This window comes from Panthera onca, chromosome A2 (assembly GCF_046562875.1).
Source record: "Panthera onca isolate mPanOnc1 chromosome A2, mPanOnc1 haplotype 2, whole genome shotgun sequence".
Lineage (NCBI taxonomy): Eukaryota > Metazoa > Chordata > Mammalia > Carnivora > Felidae > Panthera > Panthera onca.
Window position 1 is genome coordinate 16545107 of NC_138340.1, and position 22923 is coordinate 16568029.

The window sequence follows — 22923 nt, forward strand, 5'->3', positions numbered from 1 at the left end:
TTTGATGAACTGGACTACATAAAAATAAAGAACATCTTCCGTCCACCAAAGAAATCAATTAAAAGGATGAAAAGTCAGGGCACCTGGTGGCTCAGTCGGTTAGGCATCCGACTCTTGGTTTCGGCTCAGGTCGTGATCTCACGGTCCTGAGATTGAGCCCCATCAGGCTCTGAGCTCTGCACTAGGCACGGAGCCTGCTTGGGATTCTCTCTCTGCCACTCTCTCTGTCCCTCCTCCGCTTGTGTGCTTGCTCTCACACACTTGTACATGTGCACATGCTCTCTCTTTCTTTCTCTCTCAAAATAAATAAATAAACTTAAAAAAAAAAAGCATGAAAGTCAAGGCCTAGAGGAGGAGAAAATGCAATACATCTACAGAACAAAGGACTTACTCAGGACACGAATGAAGAACTAGAAATTAACAGGAAACAGTATCAGGCAACCCAATAAAAAAGGGGAAAAGGAAAAAGGCTTGAACAGGCACTCACTTAAACATATGAAAAGATGCTCAACTGTATTTGCGAATTTAAGCCGTAAAGGGATACCACTACATCCCCACCAGCATGGCTCACATGAAAAAGACTAGCCGCTGGGAGTGTCAGAGAGGAATGCTCAGACACTGCTGGTGGGAGTGTGAAATGGTGTAGCCACTGGGAAAGCTGCCTGGCAGTATCTAGCCATGACCAAGCACTTCTACTCCTAGGCATATACATACCCAGCAGACATATGTACACAAGTCCACCAAGACATTCACAAGACCGGGACTAACAGCACAGTCCATTATGGCTCCAGCCTCAAAACCTAGAGGACAGATCCCATGGGGTACATTCGAATACTGGAATACTGTACAGCAGTAAGAATGAACTGACACCACACCCGATGGCTCAGACACAACAATGAATGAAAGAAGTCAGACCCCAAAAGACTATGTACTTTATGACTCCCTTTGTATAAAGTTCGAAAGAAAAGCCAACCAACGGTGTTAAAAGTCCCAAACGATTAATCTTGGGGCGCAAGCGCCCGGGCAGGGAGCAGGAGGGGAATTCTGGGAGGCTGCCATGTTTCTTGATCTGAGTGACTGATTACGTAATGTGCTCGTGTGGTGTAAAAAAAAAAAAAAAAAAACAACCAAAAATCACTGGGCTGATTTGTCTCCTTTTCTCTATGTACAGTACACTTCAATTAAAAGAGAATTTTTTTTTAATGCCACTACAGAGTTGTCAAAAACAGAAGCTAAGCCCATATATAAACAAAAACACATTACTAAAATCGAAAGAGAGGACAGTAAGAAGTCAGTCCCCAAAGAGAGGAGTACCTCAGGTCCCGGAAGCACACCCAGAGGACGGCTACCTGGAGGGAAGCACACGCCCTTCTGCCCTCCTGGCTCTAAGAAACAGGCAACAACAACTGAGGGATTCACCACCAAGGTCACAAAAATTCTCTTGTTGCAAAAAGCTAATGGAAAAATGAAAAACCAGCTTGAATTTCAAGATTCCTTTGCTTTTCAACCCTCTGTCCCCCATTTGTAGGCCTTGCAAACACCTGGTTACATCTTGTCACGCCACAGGAGTCACTCAAAGGGAAAGCTGAGGCCCCAACAACGTGTCAGTCGCGTAGCAAGAAAGAGGGACCTCATCTTACGGCCTCCTGCCCAGGGCTGCTTCATGAGGCTGCCTCGGGTGACAGGTGAGCTAAACAGCGAAGGATCCAGAACAGCATGCATCTACCTCGAGAAGCCCTGCCCTCTGAGGGACACTTAGAGGCTCACCCCTAGCCCAGGCCAGTAGTGTCTCCCCAGAATATGAGACCAGTTTGCGGGAAGGTCTCCTCCGCTTTGAGGCAGCCACTGCAGGGCCCTCCCTGCTCGGCTCCCAGGGGAAGCAGGCACCAGTTCCACGCCACGGGCAGAGCACCACGGGACTCGGCCAGGAGGCGGTGGGCTCCCCAGAGAGGTGACCAAGGTCAGAGGATCAGGGTGTGGGCCCTGTCTCGGTCTCTGCTGTCACATCTGTAAAATAAAGGGGTCCTCACTAGGGGTAAAATACGAGTGTAGCAGAAAGGACACATGCGCACACACCATCTCACTTCATCTTCATCCCGGGAGGCAGGGGTTACCATGGCGACTTCTGGCCAAAGACTCACAAAGCTCGGGAACATGAAGAGATTTATCTCTCCATTGATCTCAGGGTTGGCAGAGCACGGTGGCAAAAAGCAATTGTTCCAACAACCCCCGGTGCAGGGGGCTGACTCCGGCACAGCATTCAGCTCCCCTGGGAGCAGCCCTCAGGGCCTGCCCACCTGCAGGGGAGGGGGTAGGGAAGGCTGCCCACACAACAGTGGGCCAGCCCAGAGAGCAAGGCCACAGGAGCACTGCCTCAGCCTGGTGCTGCCTCTCCTGGGAAATCAGGGAGTCTCACAGGTGAAGGCTGGCGTGGCCTCAAAGCAGAGGACAGGCCTAACCCACGGCGAGGCTGTGACCAGGACCCCCCTGGCACCTTCCCCTCCCGCACGCACTTCCCGGAAACAGCCGGACCAAAATCGCTTGCCCATCACCTTGTCGGGTCCAAACCCATTCTGGTCTTCACCTGGCTTCTCTCAGCCCCCCTGCCCCCCATCCAAGTTTCCTCTGCTAGTGCCTCTGACATGCCTGTTCCCCCAGCCCTCGTCTCTGCTGGCTAAACCGGCACCTAGGGGACCTCCTCTAGCCCCAGGGCTCCAGATCCTATCCACACAGGCATCTCTCTGCAGTCCCGATGCCCGCTTGACAGGCTCTCTCCACCTAGATGGCTAATAGGCCCGATGTAGCCACACCACACTCCTGATTCCCCTTCAAAACCACTCTCCCTGTACCTCTCACCTCAGGTACAGGTGCCGCCATCCCCCCAGCCAGCACAGCCCACCTGCCAGGATGTCCTGTGACCCTCACGGCTCGCCCAATGCAGCAGCCTCCTGCCTCCACACAGTCAGGACAGGGCCCAGCCCTCAGGTCTCCAATGGCTCCCCACTGCCCCTAGAGCCCAGCCCCTGTGACGCCAGCCTGCCAGGGCCTCTCTACTCAAGTTCCTGCCCTACCTCCCCAACCCTTCACTGGATGCCTGCCACGCAGGGGTTCTTTCTGCCCCTCAAACAAGCCAAGCTAGTTCTCTGCTCAGTTTAGAATGTTCTTCCCTAGATCCTGGCATCCCATCCCTCCCCTGCAACCACCACCATCTCCAATCTCCCCCTCAGAGGGGTCTTCCTGTCTTACACACAGCCCCTCCTTACACACACACACACACACACACACACACACACACACACGCCCCGCCACTCACAGGTTCCTGACACTATCTTCCCTGTTCACATGTATACTGTCTCCCACCCCTCCTAGAGAAGCCCCTTGAGGAAGAGAAGCAGTCTTATGCGCAATCTGGATCCCCAGGCCTGGCATACAGCCAGTCCTCCATAAATACCTGTTTGATGGCTGACTGCAGAGTTCCTGCCATGAGGATATGCAACTAATGCCCCAGGGAAAGGAGGTGTTCTCCTTCCTTTTGTCATGGGAGAATGTCAAGGAAGTGATCAAAGATTTGTGAAAAAAAAGAAAAAAAAAAAAATGAATCATCTGGGGATCTTTAAAACTGCATGATTTCTAGGCTCCATACCAAGATCTCAACAGGAGATTTGGGGTGGAGCCAAAGAAAAGAATGCACCTTGTCTCCCCAGGTGATCCTGACGCACAGGTAGGTTTGAAAACCTCAGACTGATCTGACACCTTCATTTCACACATGACAAGTTAAGGCCCTCTGAAGGGATGACTCCATGCAAAGTTGCAACACTGGCTCATCAACAGGTGTCTGTGTTGAGAGTCCCAAACTTCCCACCCACAAGGTTCTCCCTGTCACTGGCTCCAAGATCTCAGGGTCTGAGCAGAGCTGGGGAAGAGAAGGTTGGTCCTCAGGAAGAATGGGGAACACACACACCATCTTGGCTGTGGCTCTGCAAATCTACTTGTGTTAATCTAACACTTTGCACTAAACGTGAATTCCACTTCAAGGAAGGAGAGCTAGGCTGAGGAAAGCCGGGGGGACCACCGAGATGTCCTCTTCGCTTCCCTTAGAAACACCAGCTCTACCCACTGTCACCCAGCAGTGACACCCAGACTTCCTCACTTTGACAGGGTGGGTGAGAAAGGACACACATCCAACTTATAAAAGGCTCGTGGGTAAGACCTTGAACTAGCCACTTCATGGACCTCTTTCTCTGTTCTTCTAGCTACTTGATGAGGTCAGAAGCCATGTCTCGGTTTTACAGACAAGGCCAGGGAGGCTCAGAGTTTTAAAGATCCACTCTGGGTCCCACAGATGTGTGGAACTGAGATTTAAATCAGATCCATCTGGGGGCACCTGGGTGGCTCACTCAGTTAAATGTCCAACTCTTGGTTTCAGCTCAAGGTCATGATCTCACGGCTCATTGAGTTGCAGCCCAGCATCGGGTTCTGTGCTGACAGTGCAGAGCCTGCTTAGGATTCTCTCCCTCTCTCTCTTACCCTCCCCTGCTCCCTTGAGCTCTCTCTCTCTCTTTCAAAATAAACAAACTTAAAAAAAAATCCATCTGGCTCCAAAAACTTAAAACAAACCAAACAAAACAATCCATCTGGCTCCAAAGCCCATGCTCTCCACTATACCACCCAGCGTCCACCAGGCGGCCTGATGGCAGTTTCTGTGTGTGATGGGAAGGAGACCCCATCCTGGGGGCTGCTTCTTCCCAAGCATCGGGGGGTGAGAAGCAGAGAGGGACACAGGGCCAGGGCTTCCTGGTCTACGGAACAGGGATAAACTGTTTTAAACCCACCTCAAAGGGCTGCTTGCGGATTGAGCAAATCAAGAGATCCCCTCACAAGCTGCCACATAAATGTTATGACAGCCGATCTGCAAGAGGCTGTCAACATGGAGGCAGTGGGCATGGGGATATGGCCACATGAGGTCAGGCCAGAGGCAACTTCCTGACAGATGAGCAGGACATAGACAAGTCTGACTCCTCACCTAGAACACTAGGCTCTTCTCCACACCTACCCCACTCCACCCTACCCCACCCCACCCGACCCCTCAATGTCCCCCCACCAACAACTGCCAGCCCTTCCCTCCAGCTCCCCCTTCCACCCTCAGCCCACATCGGCCAAGACCCTCCCCGGTGCACCCAAGTCCGACATTATCAACGTGCTCCCCTCCACCTTGGCGCTGTTCTACTCTCCAGACTGCCAGTCTCTTCAGCACATAACTCATAACTGTACCTCGATGAAATGTCAGCATTTAACTCCACCAGAGTTAATGCACACACAGAGAATAATGCACACAGAAATAAGCATCTGCTGCAGACAGCGGCCATGAAGACTGACAACCTCAAAGCCCTCTGCCGCAACTCTAGGCTCCCCAAGGCTGATCTCATGGTCATCTGGGTTTCCACTTACCCTCTCCTTCATAGCTCTCAATAAATAAGGAGTTCGGTCAGAGACACGGCCTCTTACGAGTTGGGCGAGAGGGAACAGGTCCTCCAGAGATGCATTGTCCAATAAGACAACCCTAAGTCAAGTGTGGCTGTTTAAATATAAATTAACTAAAAACGAGAGGGGCCTGGGTGCCTCAGTCATCCGACTTCAGCTCAGGTCATGATCTCACAGTTCATGAGTTGGAGCCCTGCATCGGGCTTTGCGCTGACAGCTTGGAGTCTGGAGCCTGCTTCAGATTCTGTGTCTCCTTCTCTCTCTCTGCCCCTCCCCTGCTCGCACTCTGTCTCTTAGAACTGAATAAATGTTAAAAAAAAAATTTTTTTTTAATTAACTAAAAGCGAAAAAATTTAATGAAACATCCTGTTGGTCACATTTCAGGGGCCCAAGAGCCACATGTGGCTATGGCTAGGGTACCGGCCAGCACAGCTTCTGTGCAGAACACTGCTGTGGCCACACCAAGTCCCACTGCTCCGGTCCATAGAGCCGGGTGAGAGACAGGCACCACTGGGGAAGCTGCAAGCTGACAGCCAAAGCTTGCTCCTGAGCTCATGAGCAGCCGGAGAAGCTGGCCAGCCACACCACGAGACTCCCTGTCACGGGATGGAACGAGACAGTCCAATCCAGGGTAAATGCTCAGGAAAGCCGACAGCCAAGGGCAAGTGTTTGTGCCAAGTTGATGACCTTTAGGAGCCTCCACCTGACTGCTGAGAAAGACATGAGAGAAGGACGAAACGGCCTCACACTGCTCTGCTGGATAGCACCGTAGAGAAATGCCACAGAGTTTCCTCTACACAGCTTTGAACTGTTCACCTACTCACCCAGCTTGGAACTTCTGCATGAGCACCAAGAAATGAGGCTCAAGTACAATATAGAAATACGGGTGGCTGCCCTCCCAGCTAGAAGCCTGGACTCCTGCAGAACTTGGCCACCAAAGCACCCAACAGCACTTTCAGACCTCACCCCTACTGCCATCACAGCCAAATGCTCGCTGTCAAACCCTCTGGAGCCTCCCTGACTGTCCCCACTCTTCCCCCCAACTGTTCCCCCCTCTGAGCTGCTCCCCTGGAATACTCCTTTCCAGCTACCTCAATATTCACTTCCCAGTCCCATCCTCCACACCTTGGCCCAAATTCCACTGTGCCTTCTCATGAAGCGTCCCCAGACCCAGCCTGGCTTTCCCAGGAAATGACCCCCAGCAATACAGTCTAATAGCTTATGTTTTCTTCCCACCTATCAGCCTGGGCTGGCTGACCCACAGGCAGTCCTGCACCCTTGCATGGAATCCTCTTCTTGCAGGCGTTCTTGCATGCTGGAATCCAGAAGTCACTTATGTTCCTTAACCGTGGGCACCCTAGCATCTCTGAACCTCTTGACTGGCCCCCCCCACCAATCAGCGGGCTAGCAAGGAAGTACTTTATAAGACTGCCAGCTGCACAACTATAGCTGAACTCTACGGCTGAATAACATGCGGAAACCTTACAACCCTGATCTTGTCTCCGTTTGTCACAATGTCAGGATTGGCTCTCCCCCATACTGTCACCAAACCAAGTTTATAGTCTGCTGCAGGGAGGGGAGGAAGCTAACACCATGAAGGGACATCAACCCCATGCAGGAAATCTTGATGCCTCCAGCAAAACCACGTGCCTACAGGTATCAGTGAGAGACCTGCCACCGAGTTGTAGGGGACCAGCAAGGAGCCATTCCCTTGGGGCAGACAGGTACTCTCCATCAGCAGGGGCAGGCTGAGAAAGTCAGTTCTCGTCTTCACCTCAGACAACTGAGCTGCAAATGGGGAGCCACTTCCACTCTGCAGGAGGGGACCCCCTGCTCCCCGTCTGCCCACAGCAGGACAGCCTTACTTCCTTCCCAGACTCCCCACTCAGATGTCTCACAAGAAATGACTGTGGGCTGGAAAATTAACTCAAACTGGAGACCCTTGACTGTCTTTCTCTCAGGCATTGACCCTAAGAGAAATATCACTTAAGAACTGTAGATTAGGGGCGCCTGGGTGGCTCATTCGGCTGAGCATCCGACTTCGGCTTAGGTCATGATCTCACGGTTTGTGGGTTCAAGCCCCACATCAGGCTCTGTGCTGACAGCTGGGAGCCTGGAGCCTGTTTCGGATTCTGTGTCTCCCTCTCTCTCTGCCCCTCACCTGCTCATGCTCTGTCTCTCTCTCTCTCTCTCTCTCTCTCTGTCAAAAATAAATAGACATTAAAAAAAAAAAAACTGTAGATTAAATCTGACACTAAAAGCACTCTTACAAAAATAAATAAAACTTAAAAACTTGTGCATCAAAGGACACTACCAAGGGAATGAAAAGACAACCCAAAGAATGGGGAAAAAATACCTGGAAATCCCGTATTTAATAACGGTTTAATACCCAGAATATATAAAGAATTCAACTACAGCTCGATAACAGAAAAGCAACCCAACTGAAAAATAGGCAAAGGATATGAAGAGATATTTCTCCTAAGAACATATACACATGGGAAATAAGCACATGATTAAATGTTCAACGGCACTTACCATCAGGGAAATGCAAATCAAAACCACAATGAGATGCCACTTCACACCTACTAGGGTAACTATCATTTGTTGTTTTTTTTTTTTTTTTAGAGAGAGACACCCATGCAAGTGGGGGAGAGGGGCAGAGGAAAGAGAGAGAATCCCAAGCAGGCTCCACACTCAGCACAGAGCCCAACGCAGGGCTCGATCTCACGACCCTGGGATTATGACTTGAGCTGAAATCAAGACTCGGACACTCAACCGGGCTACCGGGCGCCCCTACAATTTTTTTTTTAAGGGAAAATAAGTGTCGGCAGGATGTAAGGAAATTGGAATCCTCAGGCACTGCTGGTGGTAGCGGAAAATGGTACAGCCACCATGGCAAACAGTTCGGTGGTTCCTCTAAAAGTTAAACATAGAATTACTATATGACCCAGCAATTCCACTCCGTAAGTATACGTCCAAAAGAACTGAAAATGGGGACTCCAATAACACTTATAAACCAGTAAGTCCACCAACACGCCAATGCCGGCATTAGTCACAAAATCCGACAGGCATTCATCAGCAGACGAATGAATAAACATCCATTGCATGTGATACATCCACACAGTGGAATATTATGCAGCCTTAAAAAGGAATGGAATTCTCTTACATGCTAGAACATGGAAGAACCTTGAAAACTCATGCTTATGCTAAGAGAAACAAGCCAAACACAAAAGGACAAAGGTTCCACTTGTATGAGGTACTTAGACTGGGCAAATTCATCAGCTTTGAGGTTGCAAGGGGCTTAGGAGAGGGGAAGGGGGAAGAGTTACTACTGTTCTATGGGTGTCACGTTTCTGTTTGGTGTGATAAAAAAAAGTTTTAGAATCAGTGGTGGTGGTGGTACAACACTGTGAATATACTAATATCACTGAAAAATGTTTAAATGGCAAGTTTTAGGTTATATGTATTTTACCATTAAGAGAGAGAGAGAGAGAACTGTGGCGAATAAGGCTATACCCATCCTCACCAGCGGAAAGGAGGGCCAGAAATCAGGATCCAGAGGGGATTAAGACCTGTGTATAAGGGCAGCCTGGACTTGGGACCTGTGCTCTTTTTCCAGTGTTGTGGTTTTTTGTTTTTGTTTTAAGCATGTAACTCACAAAACCAAGAGGTATCAGGAAGTATACAATGAAGTTTTTCAAGCCACCCCTACCTTGCATCTGGGCAACCAGTCCAAGTCAGTGCATAAAAAGAGTCACCACATGTTCTTGTGGCCTCTCCTAACCTTAACACTCACTTGGGATACCTCCTAGCTACGTGACCTTGGCAAACTACCTCACATTTATCAGCCTCAGTGCTTCCACCTATAAATTAACCCTCTTCCTTTCTTCTCAGGGTGGTCATCCAGACCTAGATAAGATAAAGCAGGCAACAGGCACCATTACCATGTTAAAGTTGAAAACACTGCTGTCTTTAGTAAAGGAAATTAAACCATTAGGAGCTACAGAGAAAAACAGGCACACTATGTACTCTCCATCTCCCTTCTTTCCTTTTCTCCATAGCACCTTCTCTGTCCAACACTACATGTTGCCTGACCATCTGTCTCTCCAGCTAAACACAAGCTTCTTGGAGCAAAGACTTCTATCTGCTTTGTTCACTGCTGTACCTCCAGGGTCTAAATTACTGGTGCGCAGTAGGCACTCGGTGCACGTCTGTTGAAGGAATGGATTACAAGCTCCAATAGCCCATTCTGAACCAAGCCAAACCACATCTCATCACCTGGCACTGATCCACCATTGACACCACAGCCCGCAAACTAAAGAGTCAACAAAATATTCTAACTCCCCCTTTGCAAGAAAAGGACTAGAGAGGGTAGAAAAATCAGGAGCTCCTGGATAGGAAAGATGCACCAGGAAAGGAAAAGGCTTCCCAATGGAGTCAAGAATGTAGCCTCACAATAACTCTTCCTTAAAAAGAATGGAAGGAAACTCCAAAAGCCAGTGAACTCTCAATTCCAAGATAGAAGCCATGTGATTTCCGACTGCACATTTTTTAGAAATGAGTTCACCGCTAAGAACTTTCTGAGGCCAGAACTGTGAAGATTAAACCCAACTGAAGTAGCAATCCGTACACTAACAAATTGGATAATCTAGATGAAATGGACAAATTCCTAGAGATACACAATGTACCTAAACTGACTCATGAAAAAATTAAAAAATTGGAAAACATCTATATATCTATACATAGAAAAAAATCTGAATACATCTATATGTATCTAATAAGGAAACTGAATAAGTAATCAAAAACTTCCCAACAAAGAAAAGCCCTGAGCCAGATTGCTTTACTGGTGAATTCTACCAAACATTTAAAGAAATAACACCAATCCTTTTTCAAACTCTTCCAGAAAATTGAAGAGGAGGGAATACTTCCTAACTCATTCTAGGAGTTCAGCATTACCCTAATTCCAAAGCCAAAAACACTACAAGAAAAACTACAAACTCATATCCCTCATGAACACTGATGCAAAAATCCTCAACAAAATACAGCAAACTGAATCCAGCAATGATGAAGGACCAAGGGGAATTTACTTACTCCTGCGATGCAAAAATGGTTCAACATACAAAAACCAATTAATGCAATACAATAATAAGAATGAAGGAAAAAAACTGCATGATCATCTCAACTGATAAAGAAAAGCATTTGACAAAATTCAACTCTCCTTCATGATAAAAACACCCAACAAACTAGGAACAGAAGGAAACTTCCTCAACATGATAAAGGCCATATTTGAAAAACCCACAGTGAATGTCACACTTGACGTTAAAAGACTGAAAGATTTTCCCCTTTGATAAGGAACAAAATAAGGATGACTGCTTTCACAACTTCTAGCCAACATAACACTTAAAGTTCTAGCCAGGGCAATCAGGCAAGAAATAGAAATAAAAGCCATCCAAACTGGAATAGAAGCAAAACCATCTCTGTTCACATACGATAGATTTTTTATATGCAGAAAAGTCTAGAGTCCACGAAAAAAGAGCTGTTAAAATAGCAAACAAATTCAGCAAAGTTCCAGGATGTTGATTTTGTAAATCAACAGACAAATGTCAGTTGCATTTCTACATACACTGGCAATGTACAATCTGAACAGGAAATTAAGAAAACAATCCCATTTATAATAGCACCAAAAAGAATAAAATACTTAGGAATAAATTTAACCAAAGAGCTAAAGACTTGTACAATGAACACTAAAGGACACTGCTGAAAAAAATTAAAGACTTAAAATGGAAAGACATCCCATGCTCATGGATTGGAAGACTTAGTATCGCTAGGATGGCAACGCTTCCCCAAATCATCGACAGATTCAGTGCAATCCCTATCAAAATCTCAACGGTGTTTTTTGCACAAACTGAAAAAATCCATTCTAAAATTCACACGGAATCTCAAGGGATCCCAAAAGCCAAAACAATCCTGGAAGAGAACTAAGTCAGAAGACACACACTTCCTGATTTCAAAACTTACTACAAGCTATAGTAATCAAAACAGTGTGGTACTGGCAAAATGACAGACGTATAAACCAATAAAATAGAACAGAGAGACCCTAAATAAGGTTATTCAACAAGGGTGCCAAGGCCACTCAACAGGGAAAGGACAGTCTTTTCAACAAATGATACTGAGAAAGCTGGATATTCACGTGCAAAAGACCGTTATTAGACACTGCATAATACTATACATAAAAATTAACTTGGAATGGATCAAAGACCTAAATGTAAGAGCTCCTACTATAAAACTCTTAAAAGAAAATAATGGGGGGAAAGCTTTAGGATTTTGGATTTGACAATGGTTCGTTTGGTATGAAAAGCAGGATCAACAAAAGAAAATTGGACTTTATCAAAATCAAAAACTCTGTGCATCAAAGGACACTACTGGGAAAGTGAAAAGACAATTTTGGAAATGGGAGAAAATATTTGTGAATCCCAGATCTGATAAAGGGTTAATATGCAGAATATACTAAGAACTTGTACAATTCAACCACAAAAACCAATTAAAAAATGGGCAAAGAACCTGAATAGACATTCTCCAAAAAAGATATACAAATGGCCACAGGCACATGAGAAGATGCCCAACATCACTCATCATTACAGAAATGCAAATCAAAACTACAATGTGATACCATTTCACGCCCATTAGGATGGCTACAATCAACAAAACAGAACATAACAAGTGTTGATGAGGATGTGGAAAAATTGAAATCCATGTGCTGCTGGAAATGTAAACTGAGTGGCTGCTATGGAAAATATGGCAGGCAGTTCCTTAAAACATAATCCAAAATTTCCAATTCTGGGTACATACCCAAAAGAACTGAAAAAACAGAAGCACAAACAGATTATTTGTACACTCATTGCCCACAATGGCCAAAAGTTAGAAGCAACCCCAAATGAATGGATAAACAAAATGTGGTATGTGTACAAAGTAATACTGAGGTTTAGATAGGAATGAAATTTCACACATGCTACAACACGGATAAACCTTAAAAACATTACACTGAGTGAAATAAACTAGTCATAAAAAGTCAAATAGTATATGATTCTACTTATGTAAGATACCTGAAGTAGTCAAATTCACAGAATGGTGGTTGTCAGCGGCTGGGGTGAGAAGGGAATGGGAAGTTATTGTTTAAAGGGTACAGAGTTTATATCTGGGATGTTTAAAAAGGTCTGGACATCATGGTAGAGTTACATACCGTTATGAGCATATTTCAAATAGTAAATTTTATGTTATGTGTATTCTACCACAATAAAAAATTTTTGAGAAAAAATAGCAATCAGGACATATTTTCAGCCCATTGAGAGAATTCCACTTTTTTTTTTAAGTTTATTTATTTATTTATTTAGACCATGAGCTGGGGAGGATCAGAGAGAGAGAGAGAGAGAGAGAGAGAGAGAGAATCCCAAGCAGGCCCTGTGCTGTCAGCGCAGAGCCCAACATGGGGCTTGATCCCAAAAATGGTGAGATCAAGATGTGAGCCAAAACCAAGAGTCGGTTGACTGAGCCACCCAGGCACCCGGAGAATCCTTCTTTAAAAGCCAGTGCTCCTGGGCACCTTTCCCATGGCAATGGGCCCTGAAGATGCTACGTTGTCCTTTGTATTCTGACCTCAAGTCCAGCCCCAATAATCTGGGCCCTAAATACAACCCAACAGCACAGGTTGGCTACCCACTGAGAGGCTGAGGCTTGAGCTTCCCTAGGTCAGGCAGTTTTTGAGCACAGCGATCTGACACGGCCGACAAGTTGCCAACAAAAGCAGAAGCCAATCTGGCTAGTTTTCACTCTCTGTTACTTCCCCTTGTACTTTCCCTCAGGATACCAGACCGCCCTGTAGAAAGGAAACAGGGGCCAGATTGGCCAGTCTGATTCTTTAAAGTTGGAAAGTTGAGTCCCTGTTTTCCCCCATCCCTCGAAGGTCTAGATATTTACCATCCTTTGTACTTTGTAGAATTGAGAGAGGAGTTTTTGCTCATCCAAGGAGAGCAGAACTGACAACCTCCCCGCTCTGTGGTCTCTAGTGCTCTTTCATACAGATGATCCTGTCAGATCTCAAAATAACCCAGCAAGAATTAATATAGAGGGGTTGTTATCCTCCACTGCAGACATGAAGAAACGGGCTCAAGAAGCGGCTCCTGGGTGGCTCAGACAGTTAAGCATCCAACTCTTTGTTTCAGTTCAGGTCACAATCTCATGGTTTTGTGAGTTAGAGCCCCACATCCAGCTCCACGCTGATAGTGTGGAGCCTGAGATTCTCTCTCTCCCTCTCTCTCTCTGCCCCTCCCCCTCTCACTCTCTCTCAAAAATAAACAAACTTAAAAAAAATTAAAAAGAAACAGGATCAAGGAGATGAAGCCATTTGTCCCAAGTCCCACGACCCCAAGTGACAGGGACAGGGTTATGAACTTCGCACAGGTAATGAACTCCAGAGTTCTCCTTCCTCCTGATTACTCAGAAAGATCAAGAAAGTGGAAATGTAATCGGACTATTTTGGTGTCAAACAAAAGCAAAGAAGAGGCTTCCAAGTTTGGCCACTAATAGGACTAGGAGATCCATCCCCAGAGAAGTAGCCTGGGAAGTGTTCTCCCCTTTCCCTGAGGTGCACCATGACCAAGAAATTGGGGTTTTCTTTTTAGACTTTGTACTCAACGACTCCAGCTCAACGCCCACAGCACAGTCTAGTACTGCCGTGCCCAAGGCGCACTGGTGGGCAGGCGTCTGCCAAATTCAGTGAATTTCACCAGAGATGGAAGGCCGGCTGGGTCGTGGGGAAACGGATGATTCAGGGCGCTCATACGCGAAAAAAAAAATCACACCTAATCCAACGAGCATCTCCAACTTAGAAGTTGCCCAGGAGACCCACGCGGCAAACACCAGACAGTAGTGAAGACCATAGCGCGCTTACCACTGCCCGCCCCACCCCCGCGCATGCGCGACCACAGCATCAGCGCCCAGGGTCCCAGGCAGCTAGCACAGACTTGGTAGGCGGGCTACGACTCCTCGCGCATGCTCCACACGGGCGCGCATGCGCGTCTTTAGCAGCTGCCTTTTCTTCCTCTCCTGTCTCTCGTCCCTGTTCTGGATCCCAACGCTGACTACCTCATCCACGGCCCTCACTCCGCATTCCTCACCTTGCGCCCGGTTTTTTCCCGTAGGGCTTTCAGCCGTTCCTTTCGCCGCAACGCCTCTTCCTCTAGCCGGCCCACACCAGCCGCAGTAGCGGCCATGTTACCCGCCCGCCTCGTCCCGCAATGCGCAGGCCCAGGGAGTAGAGGAACCTCTGGTGGCCAATCCAGGGACGGGAATGGGAGAACAGGAAGTCTTGAAAACCAATCAATACCGAGTTGCTATAGGAGGGCCCGCCCTATCTTTCCCCGCGACTTGCTTCGCCTGTTGGGGGAGGGCACGGCAAAGAGAAAGGTTTTAAGGCTCGATTCGTCCAATGCCAATCAGTGAGAAAGTAGCAAGTGGAATCAGACCTGAGTGAAGGAGGATAGAGCGCGTCGATCGCTTGGCTTTTGCCTAAGCATGCGCAAACCCCAGCGCGCTCCGTATCGGCCACTTGGAATGTGCTGACCCTCCGTATCCACTTGTCCTGGTTCTTCAAGGCCCGAATACCTTCAAAGAAGTCTTCCCTGACTCTCCACTCCCATCCTAGTTTAATAAGAGATCTGCCTCTTCCTTCCTCTGCTGCTATCAAGTGGCTCCTGATGCACTTGTTCATGCGCTTCTGTGTCTTCTCTCAGGACTCTCAGCTCCTGCGCAGTGACCATTTCCTCGGCCTCAAGGATGATCCCCTCCCACCTCCAAGCACCCTGAAGCAACAAAGTACTCAGGGTCAGACTACCCGACCTGGCCCAGTGGGCCCCAGGAACCTCCTGAGCTTAGTTCCTGAGAACTAAGCTGAGAGTTGGTTTGGCCTTGACTACAACAAGTGGCCAAGCGGTGCACTGCTCCCCAGCAGGAGCCGCCAGGGTCTTTCCTGCATTAACCAGAATGCCCTGACAACCAGGAGACCACTTAGGCTGAAGTCAAGACCGTTTTTTTTTTTGTTTGTTTTTTTTTTAACATTTATTCATTTTTGAGGGAGAATCTGAGGACAAGCAGGGGCGGGGCTGAGAGAGAGGGAGACACAGAATCCAAAGCAGGCTTCAGCCTCTGAGCTGCCAGCACAGAGCCTGATGCAGGGCTCAAACCCATGAACTGTAAGATCATGACCTGAGCCAAAGTTGGGCACTTAACCGACTGAGCCACACAGGTACCTCTGAAGTCAAGATCTTCTGATAGGATGTAAAAGGTCCCGAAAGCCACACAGAGGCCATGCCCCCACCCCCACCTCCCACCCCGCCAACACATACCACGACTTGTCTCAGCAAAGCTGTTTCCTGCTTGGGGCCTCCCTTCCCAGGCTGGTAGCAGGTGAATGCCCACTCCTCCCAGTTCCCCTCAAAGGCTCCTGTGCCACAAGACCTCTGTTCAGTCCCTCCAAAACAACCCTTGACCTCACTAGCCTTTTGGTGCCCTGTTCCCCTGCATCAGGAGGGGTGACTTGACAGAACCTCATTCACAGGTAGTGAGTGCTCAGGAAATGTCAGCTCAGAGGTAGGATGGACAGAGCAGGAAAAAAAGCCAGAGTGGAAGGGCTGCCTAAGAAGCCAGGAGGACAGAAAAGGATGGGAATGGAGACAGTCTGTCTTCTCTTGGCCACTCAAGGTCTAGGGGACTCCAGACTCCTAGAGTTCCTCTAGCTGATAGTACCTTTCTGAGCCTCACAAACTTCCCAACTCCAACACAGGGCCTGACCCCTGCCCAACACCCGGGGACCCCTCACCTCCAGAGCAGGCTGGTTTGGGGAGGAGAGAGGGGTCCAGTGGTGATGGTGGCAATGGCCCAGCAAAGAGTCAGTCAGGCCTCCATCCCTGTCCACGCTGTCCCTGGCTACCCAAGTGATTCTCATTTGGCTTATCTGGGCCTCAATTTCTCCATCTGTAAAACAGAGGCATGAGACATCCTCCTGTCTTTAACCTCTTGAGATGAAAGAAAACAAAAGATGTGACGCCAAGTACTGAGCCCTGGAGTGGAGGATGCCTCCACTGGAATATCTAGGAGGATCCTTTGAAGAGGGGATCCGTGAGGACTGCCTAAATCTTCCAGGGATCTGCCTGACAGGTGGAGGGCACTGCTTCTCCGGAGGTATTTTGGGAATGCCCTGCTGCTTGCGCTCTGATTTCCCCCATCCTGCTCCACAAACAGTAGAAGCAAAAACATTGCATATTTGGTCTCCCCCGTGAAAGTGCTTAGAACAGCACCAGGCACGTGGTAAACTCCACAAGTGTCATCGTGGCTGTTGTTACCATTATTTGTTGACGGAATCTGGCCATCTGAACGCATCCCGCAGTCCCGTCCCCCTCCCCCCCCCCACCTCCCCCCACCCCCCCCCCACCCCCCCGCCAGACCCTGTTCCTTGCACAAAAGGTGGCAATTCCAGCTAAGCGGGCTGCTCCGGGGGTGGATCTAGACTAAGGGCGAGTCTGGAAAACCTGACCCCAGCCCTCGTCAGGGAGACTCAGATTGGCCCTTTTCAAGGCACTGTTAGGGGATGGCTGCGGCTGCGACGGCGAGCTGGGCTGCGGGGCGCCCTCCGGGGCCGCCCTGACCTCAAGCTCCTCCTCCCTTCGGGCTCCCCGCCCTTTGCACGGTCCCGGGAGAGGCGGGGCGGCGGTAGCGGCAGCTAAGTGCAGGAAGCCGGGCGGCGGCCGGCCGCGAGGAGGAGGAGCGTGCAGACTTAGGTGGCTCGGCGCGGCGGGGGCCAGTACTACTTCCCCGAGTAGTACCGCGCCGCTCCGCCCCGGAGTGACGCCCTCCGCCCATGGGCCTGGCCGAGGGCAACCGGCGGGCGGCGCGGAGGAGGCGGCGGCGGCAGGTGGCGCGCAGCAGGGCCGGAGCCGGGCCGGGCCATGGCCGCCTCGGAGCGGCTGTACGAGCTGTGGCTGCTCTACTATGCTCAGGTGAGCCCGCCCCACGCCGTCCCGCTGTGCCCCCAGCTCCGCGCGCCCCGCGCCTGCTGCACCTGCGCCCCGCGTCCCGCGTCCCGCGTCCCTGGGGCCGTGTAGATGAGCGCGCGCCGGGCGGACTTGGGCTCCGCACACACGTGTGCGCCGCCCCCGGCCCGCCGGTGCCTCCGGCACTTATACCTGGGGGGGTGACCCTCGCGGGCGTGCACCTCAACAGAGCCTCGGGGTTGGGTACCGCCCGCCTCGGTCGTGCCTGATGAGGAGAGGGACCCGGATACAGGCGGCTGGACACTTCCCCCCTTTTACAGATGGTGAAACTGAGGCCCGGAAAATAAACGAGAGACTGGGAGGGTTGGGAGAGGCAGGAAGCCTTAGTTTGCATTTGGGCTTGCCCCTCCTGTGGGCGAGGCCCCATTGGGTGGTCGTGGTCAATGGGTCGGAGTGGACTCTGGGTGCCTGCAGGCGAGGTGGAAAGGTAGGGTCCTGCTTTGATCTGATTGGAGTCAACTCAGACTGCTCCCCACCAGGGCACCAGCAGTGATGAGCTCCTCCCTGACCCTGACCGAGGAGGCCCCTACCTCCTGGGGGTCCAGCCAGAAGGAAAGATTTGCCTTGATTGCCGAAGGAGGGGGTAGGGGAGGTGAGCTAGGAGGGATGTTTGAAAGGGATGGAGGGAGGCCCTCCCCTCCTGAGTTCCCTGTCCTGTCTCAGAGACTACCTCAAGTGGCCTCTGAAGGTGAAGGGAGTGACTCTGACCCAGGTGTCCTGTCAGAGCTGAAAATCTGGTGTCCCCCAAACTCTGTGTCTCACACACATAGGCTCCCACTTTCCTTCTGCTTTCACAGCAGGGAGGGATTCCAGGGTAATGCCCCCCTCCTCTTCACCTAGCATCAGCCTCCCTCCCTACACCTGCCTGGCATCACGCTGCTGGCTCAGGTGTGCCCTGGGCACAATGGGCTATTGTGTGCCCCTGATCTCGTCACTAGGGGGAAGTTCATGACCAGATCAGCTGGCCCTCTGTGAAGAGGCTGGCTGACTGTCTCCTAGGACTGCAGGCTGGATCTGGGGGGCCCTGGGGACCTAGAATACAGGCCATAAGTGCCACAGTTTATTGAGTCCCCTTAGGTGGTGAGAGGTCCAGGCCCCTGGCAGGAGGCAGTGTGTGTGACCCAGGGCAAGCTCTTTACACCTCTGAGTCTCTATCTGTAAATTTGGCACACCCTTGATCTCAGGGTAGCTTAGACTCCGCAGAGAAGTAGCCAGTATGGCTTGTCTGCGCCAGAGAAAGTTCCTGCTTCCTTGGGTTCCCTTATCCAGGCCTCTCTGTTGACATCTCCAAGGGTTGGTCTTTGGGAAGGGAAAAGATTCAGAAGGAAATCTGCCCCTGGCCCCCATGCGTCTGATTGCCCGAGTGGCTGTGGGCAAGTTCTTGGTCCTCAGTTTCTTCCCCTGTGACCAGACGAAGGCGGGGGCGGGGGGGGGGGGCGCTTGAACCAGATAATGAGTCTGAGGGACGTTAATGGTGGGTCTTCGGGTTGCCTTGGTACTGTCTCCCAGGACTGTACCTCCGGTATAGCGTGGTGCCTACCCTTCTAGTTGAGTTCTGCAAATGGTCAGCCCCCCTATTCCCTCGGCGGGGGGGGGGGGGGGAGGTTAGCACTCATCTGTGCTGAGTCCCCTCTCCCTTCCAGCTCCTCACTTCATCAGGGCAGGTCTGGGGCACAGGCTGGCTGGTTGTAGCCCCAGAAGCCTGGGCAGTCAGGGGGTGGCCTAGGGCCGAGCAAACAAATCCAGGATGTGAGTATGAACCGGAAGCTTCGGCCAACCTCCCAGTGCTGCCTTCCTGCCCACATGGTCCTGCTCCTGCTCTCGGAACAGGTCCCCACCCCTCCATGCTGGGCTCCCAGGGAGTGGTGGCTGTGCTACTTTGAGCCCTGCTAGGGACCTATTGTGTGTGTGTGTGTGTGTGTGTGTGTGTGTGTGTGTGTGTGCTTGGGGGAGGGGTAAGATAAGGTAAGACTGATAGAGGGTGTTGTGTTAAGAGACCCCTCAGTTGGCCAGCCACCCAGTCAGAAGGTTCTCCCAACAACCGTGCCCCTCCCCTCAGCAGAGAGCTGACATCAGCTGGCAAACCTGTTTTCCCAGTTGTGGGTCTAGGCCCGCCCAGGGGAGCACCCCCCCCTTTCTGCCCTTCCTTTCTCCTCACAGACCCCAGGTTCAGACCCGCCCACCCCTCTCCCTCTAGGGGCCACAACTGGGGAAGGAGCATTGCTGAGGGAGGAGTAGCCCTTGGACAACATCACTCAATCTGAGCCCCTCGGGGCCCTGGTAGGGAAACCAAGGCAGGGTCATACCAAGGTCATCGGACACATTTGGGGCAGAGTCCGGCAGAGTTCTGACCCAGTCTCCGTCCTGGGAAAGGTCTAGTTCTGTGGGCAGGAAGCCTTAGGTGGGTCTGCACCCTGGGACAGCACAAGCTGTTTCCTCCGCATGGAGTCTTCTCCTTCCCGTTTGGGGGGGCCTTTGTCTCCTGTTCCCCTGACTGGGCTGGACCTCAGATCAGGCAGGTCCCCATTTTTACCCTCACTGTGCTTGCTACTTGGCAGTTTCCCCCCACCTCACGTTTCGCAGAGGCTCCGCAGGTGTTAGCTGAGTGGCTGGATGCAGGAGACAGGCCCCACAGCAGTGACCTGTCATGCCCTCGGAGGCTTAGTTTGGGCCTTGTGGGCAGAGGGGATGGGAACTCCAGGAGCCAGCACAAGGCAGTGGGAAGCACGAGAGGCCAGTTGTCAGGAGTGAGGGGGTGCCCGGGCGATAGGTGGGGGCTTCCCCAGGGAGGGCTAGCAAGGGGGTGAGGACAGGAGGACTGGGAACAGCACCCAGCAGGCTGGCAGTTGGGCAGCATGTAAAAGTTATGCAAAATAACACGCACACGAGCAGCCCCTCTTTGGGCGGAGCAGTAGTGTTGCTCAACAGCCCCCCAGTGAAAGGGAGTGCTGGGGGGCATGGCATCTGGGGGCGCTCAGGGCCGCCAAGGTCAGGACAGGTCAGACATTCAGGTTACAGGTGGGGAGCCCAGGCTGAACTCTCCAGTTACGCCTTTGAGGACTCGGGGTTCCAGGGAGGTCAGGTTGGAGCTGGAGGTGACGTTGCTCTGTTCACCCCTCACTGGTCCTTAACCTGACTGCTGACCTCCACTGCTTCATGGAAACCTGGTCAGGCCCTCTGCTTCCTCTGGGACTTTAGCTGGATCATATGCCTCCCTGTGCCTCAGTTTACCCTCTTCAAATGGGGAAAAGCGAGGCAGAATAGCCTCCTTAGTGCTTATACCTCAGAGGAGCAACCAGGGTTTCCTCTTCCCTGCCTTTATTCCTAAGGCAGCTGACGGGGCAGGACTGAGGTGATGGGGAGAGTAGCACAGAGCCCAGGCGTGGGGGGAGGGGCTGGTAATCCCTGGAGTTGTCATGGCAACTGGGGAGCTGATGTGGAAGTGTGGGGTCCCCATGGAAACAAGGTCGGTTACTATGGGGACCCTGGAAGGAAATTCTCGGTTTCCATAGTGATAGGACAAGGGGAAGGTTAAGCCCTAGGGGGCATTATGGAGACCAAAAAGCCCACCCCTTTCAAGACCCCATCCTCAGGTAAGGGGGAGAGCCTGGTCCAGCCACCTGGGGAACTTGTAGCACTGTGCCTCAGTTGCCATTGCCTCTGGCAAAGTCCCCATCTTCCTGCTTCATTCTTTGACCTGGGGTCCTCCAAGTCTGACCTCCGGGCCCCATGGTGTAGCCAGAAGCCACCTTCGGCTTGACGTTGCCATCACCCTCCTGATGCTGAGCGGGAAGACCCCCAGGCCTGAAAGAGTTTATCCTGACCAGACCCCACCCCACCCTGTCCCATTTCTGCTTGCCTGTCCCTGGAAATGGGGTGCTCACTACCACCCAGGCAATTCTGACCAGGAGCGGTCACCCACTGTGGAGCTACAATCCTCTCTCCTCACCCTGTTCCTGGCTCTAACCTGGGGACCACCAACAGACTCCCATTCTACCCACCTGGGACAGCCACCCGTGAGACCTTGGCTCTGCTAGTGAGCCAAGGTCCGCCACTCGTTAGTCACTCACCGAGGTGTGTGGGGAGAACGTTAGTGCTGCTCTAGCGTGCCAAGGGCTTGGGAAGGCAGAGCCCCTGGATTTGGGGATGGAGCTCCCCGCTCGCCTTACCTGGTGCTGGTGGGTGTGGCTAGCGAGCCTCTTGGGGCAGCTGAAGCGTAAAGAGATTAATGCTGAGTAACAGCCTACTAAATGTGAGAACCGGGGCTGGACTCCAGAACCCGTGCCCTCAGCCCCTGACTGGCAGCCCCAGCCCCCGAATCACCAGACAGGGCTGGGTCTTGAAAAAGATGCTGGCTCTGGGGAGCATTCAGGCAGAGGAAGCATGGAGGGCAAAGCTGTTACAGACCCGTGGGCGTGGGGACAGAGAGTCATGCCTTGGGGCTGGGCCATCCAGGGGGTACGGGGTGCTGTGACATGGGAGGAGGCCGTGGACTTGCCTAAACCTCGTGCTGGGTGGGCTGATCAGACAGTGGCGGCCGCTCGTGCGTACCTGAGGCACACTGGACGCCAGACGCCGGTTAAGGAATTTTTGCGTATTGCGCCACTGTAAACTCCAAGAGAGGTGGTGATGGGGAGAGGGGTTTGAAGCCAGGTCTGGGCCCTGAGGTGACACCCAGGGCAAGCCAGGGCCGGTGTTGGGCTTGGGGCAGGGCAAGCAGCTTGGTCGTCCCTGTCCCCTGGCAGACAGCCCCACCCACCCATCCACACCAAAGCTGCCTGCCCTCAGCCCTCCTGGGTTACCTCAGAGTTCTGGGGAAGTGGCAGTTCAGTGCCCACCCAGGGACTGTTTGGGCCCAAATAGCCCTTGGGGTCTCCCCACCCCTAGTACTGAGTGTCCTCAGGGCTGGCCGGGCATAGACTGGGGCTCCCGCAGACATGGTCGTGAGTCCCCCTCATCTGTCCCGGGTCCACTGACCTCCCCCTCCCCGCAGCTTGCTCGCCTGCAGCAGAGCCTCATTACCACTTACACATGAGCCCCAGGGCCTGAGGAGGAGTGTGGGTGCTCGTGGGAGAGGTGGGGTTGGGCCCTGGCCCCTTCAAGTTAGGGACTGGACTGGCCCTGCCCAGCATTCCTGCTCTGAGCTGGAAAGGGAGGGAAGAGCCAGTGGAGGCAGAGTGTGGGAAGCCCAGGCACCACAGCCACCTCTTCCAGCTCTTGGAGCCCTTGGCATTCAACACTGCCACCGTGACTGTGAGCCCCGACCCCTGCAGGGACCCCTGTGCCCCTGAGCACCGCAGCCTCATGTCATGGGGCTCAGGTCAGAGGTGAGAGAGGC

The 22923-nt window shown here is 51.5% G+C and overlaps 2 protein-coding genes across 6 annotated transcripts in view; one reads left to right on the forward strand and one right to left on the reverse strand.

The window, feature by feature from the left end:
• Nucleotides 1-14790, reverse strand: part of CCDC12 (coiled-coil domain containing 12) — a 53663-nt gene extending 38873 nt beyond the window's left edge. Inside the window, exon 1 of one of the 2 annotated variants that reach the window (XM_060630858.2) lies at nt 14655-14790. In XM_060630858.2, coding sequence (XP_060486841.1) covers nt 14655-14750 — 96 coding nt within the window. In that variant the 5' untranslated portion in view covers nt 14751-14790. Of the gene's footprint in view, nt 1-5448; nt 5476-14654 lie in introns of those variants that run through there. The other variant, XM_060630859.2, reaches the window with a different exon arrangement.
• A 2486-nt stretch (nt 14791-17276) lies between these two features.
• The window catches only part of NBEAL2 (neurobeachin like 2), a 29751-nt gene continuing 24104 nt past the window's right edge, over nt 17277-22923 (forward strand). For 2 of the 4 annotated variants that reach the window (XM_060630860.3, XM_060630866.3), the window contains exon 1: nt 17277-17531. In XM_060630860.3, coding sequence (XP_060486843.3) covers nt 17481-17531 — 51 coding nt within the window. In that variant the 5' untranslated portion in view covers nt 17277-17480. The remainder of the gene's footprint in view (nt 17532-22923) is intronic. The other 2 variants (XM_060630862.3, XM_060630864.3) reach the window with 1 other exon arrangement.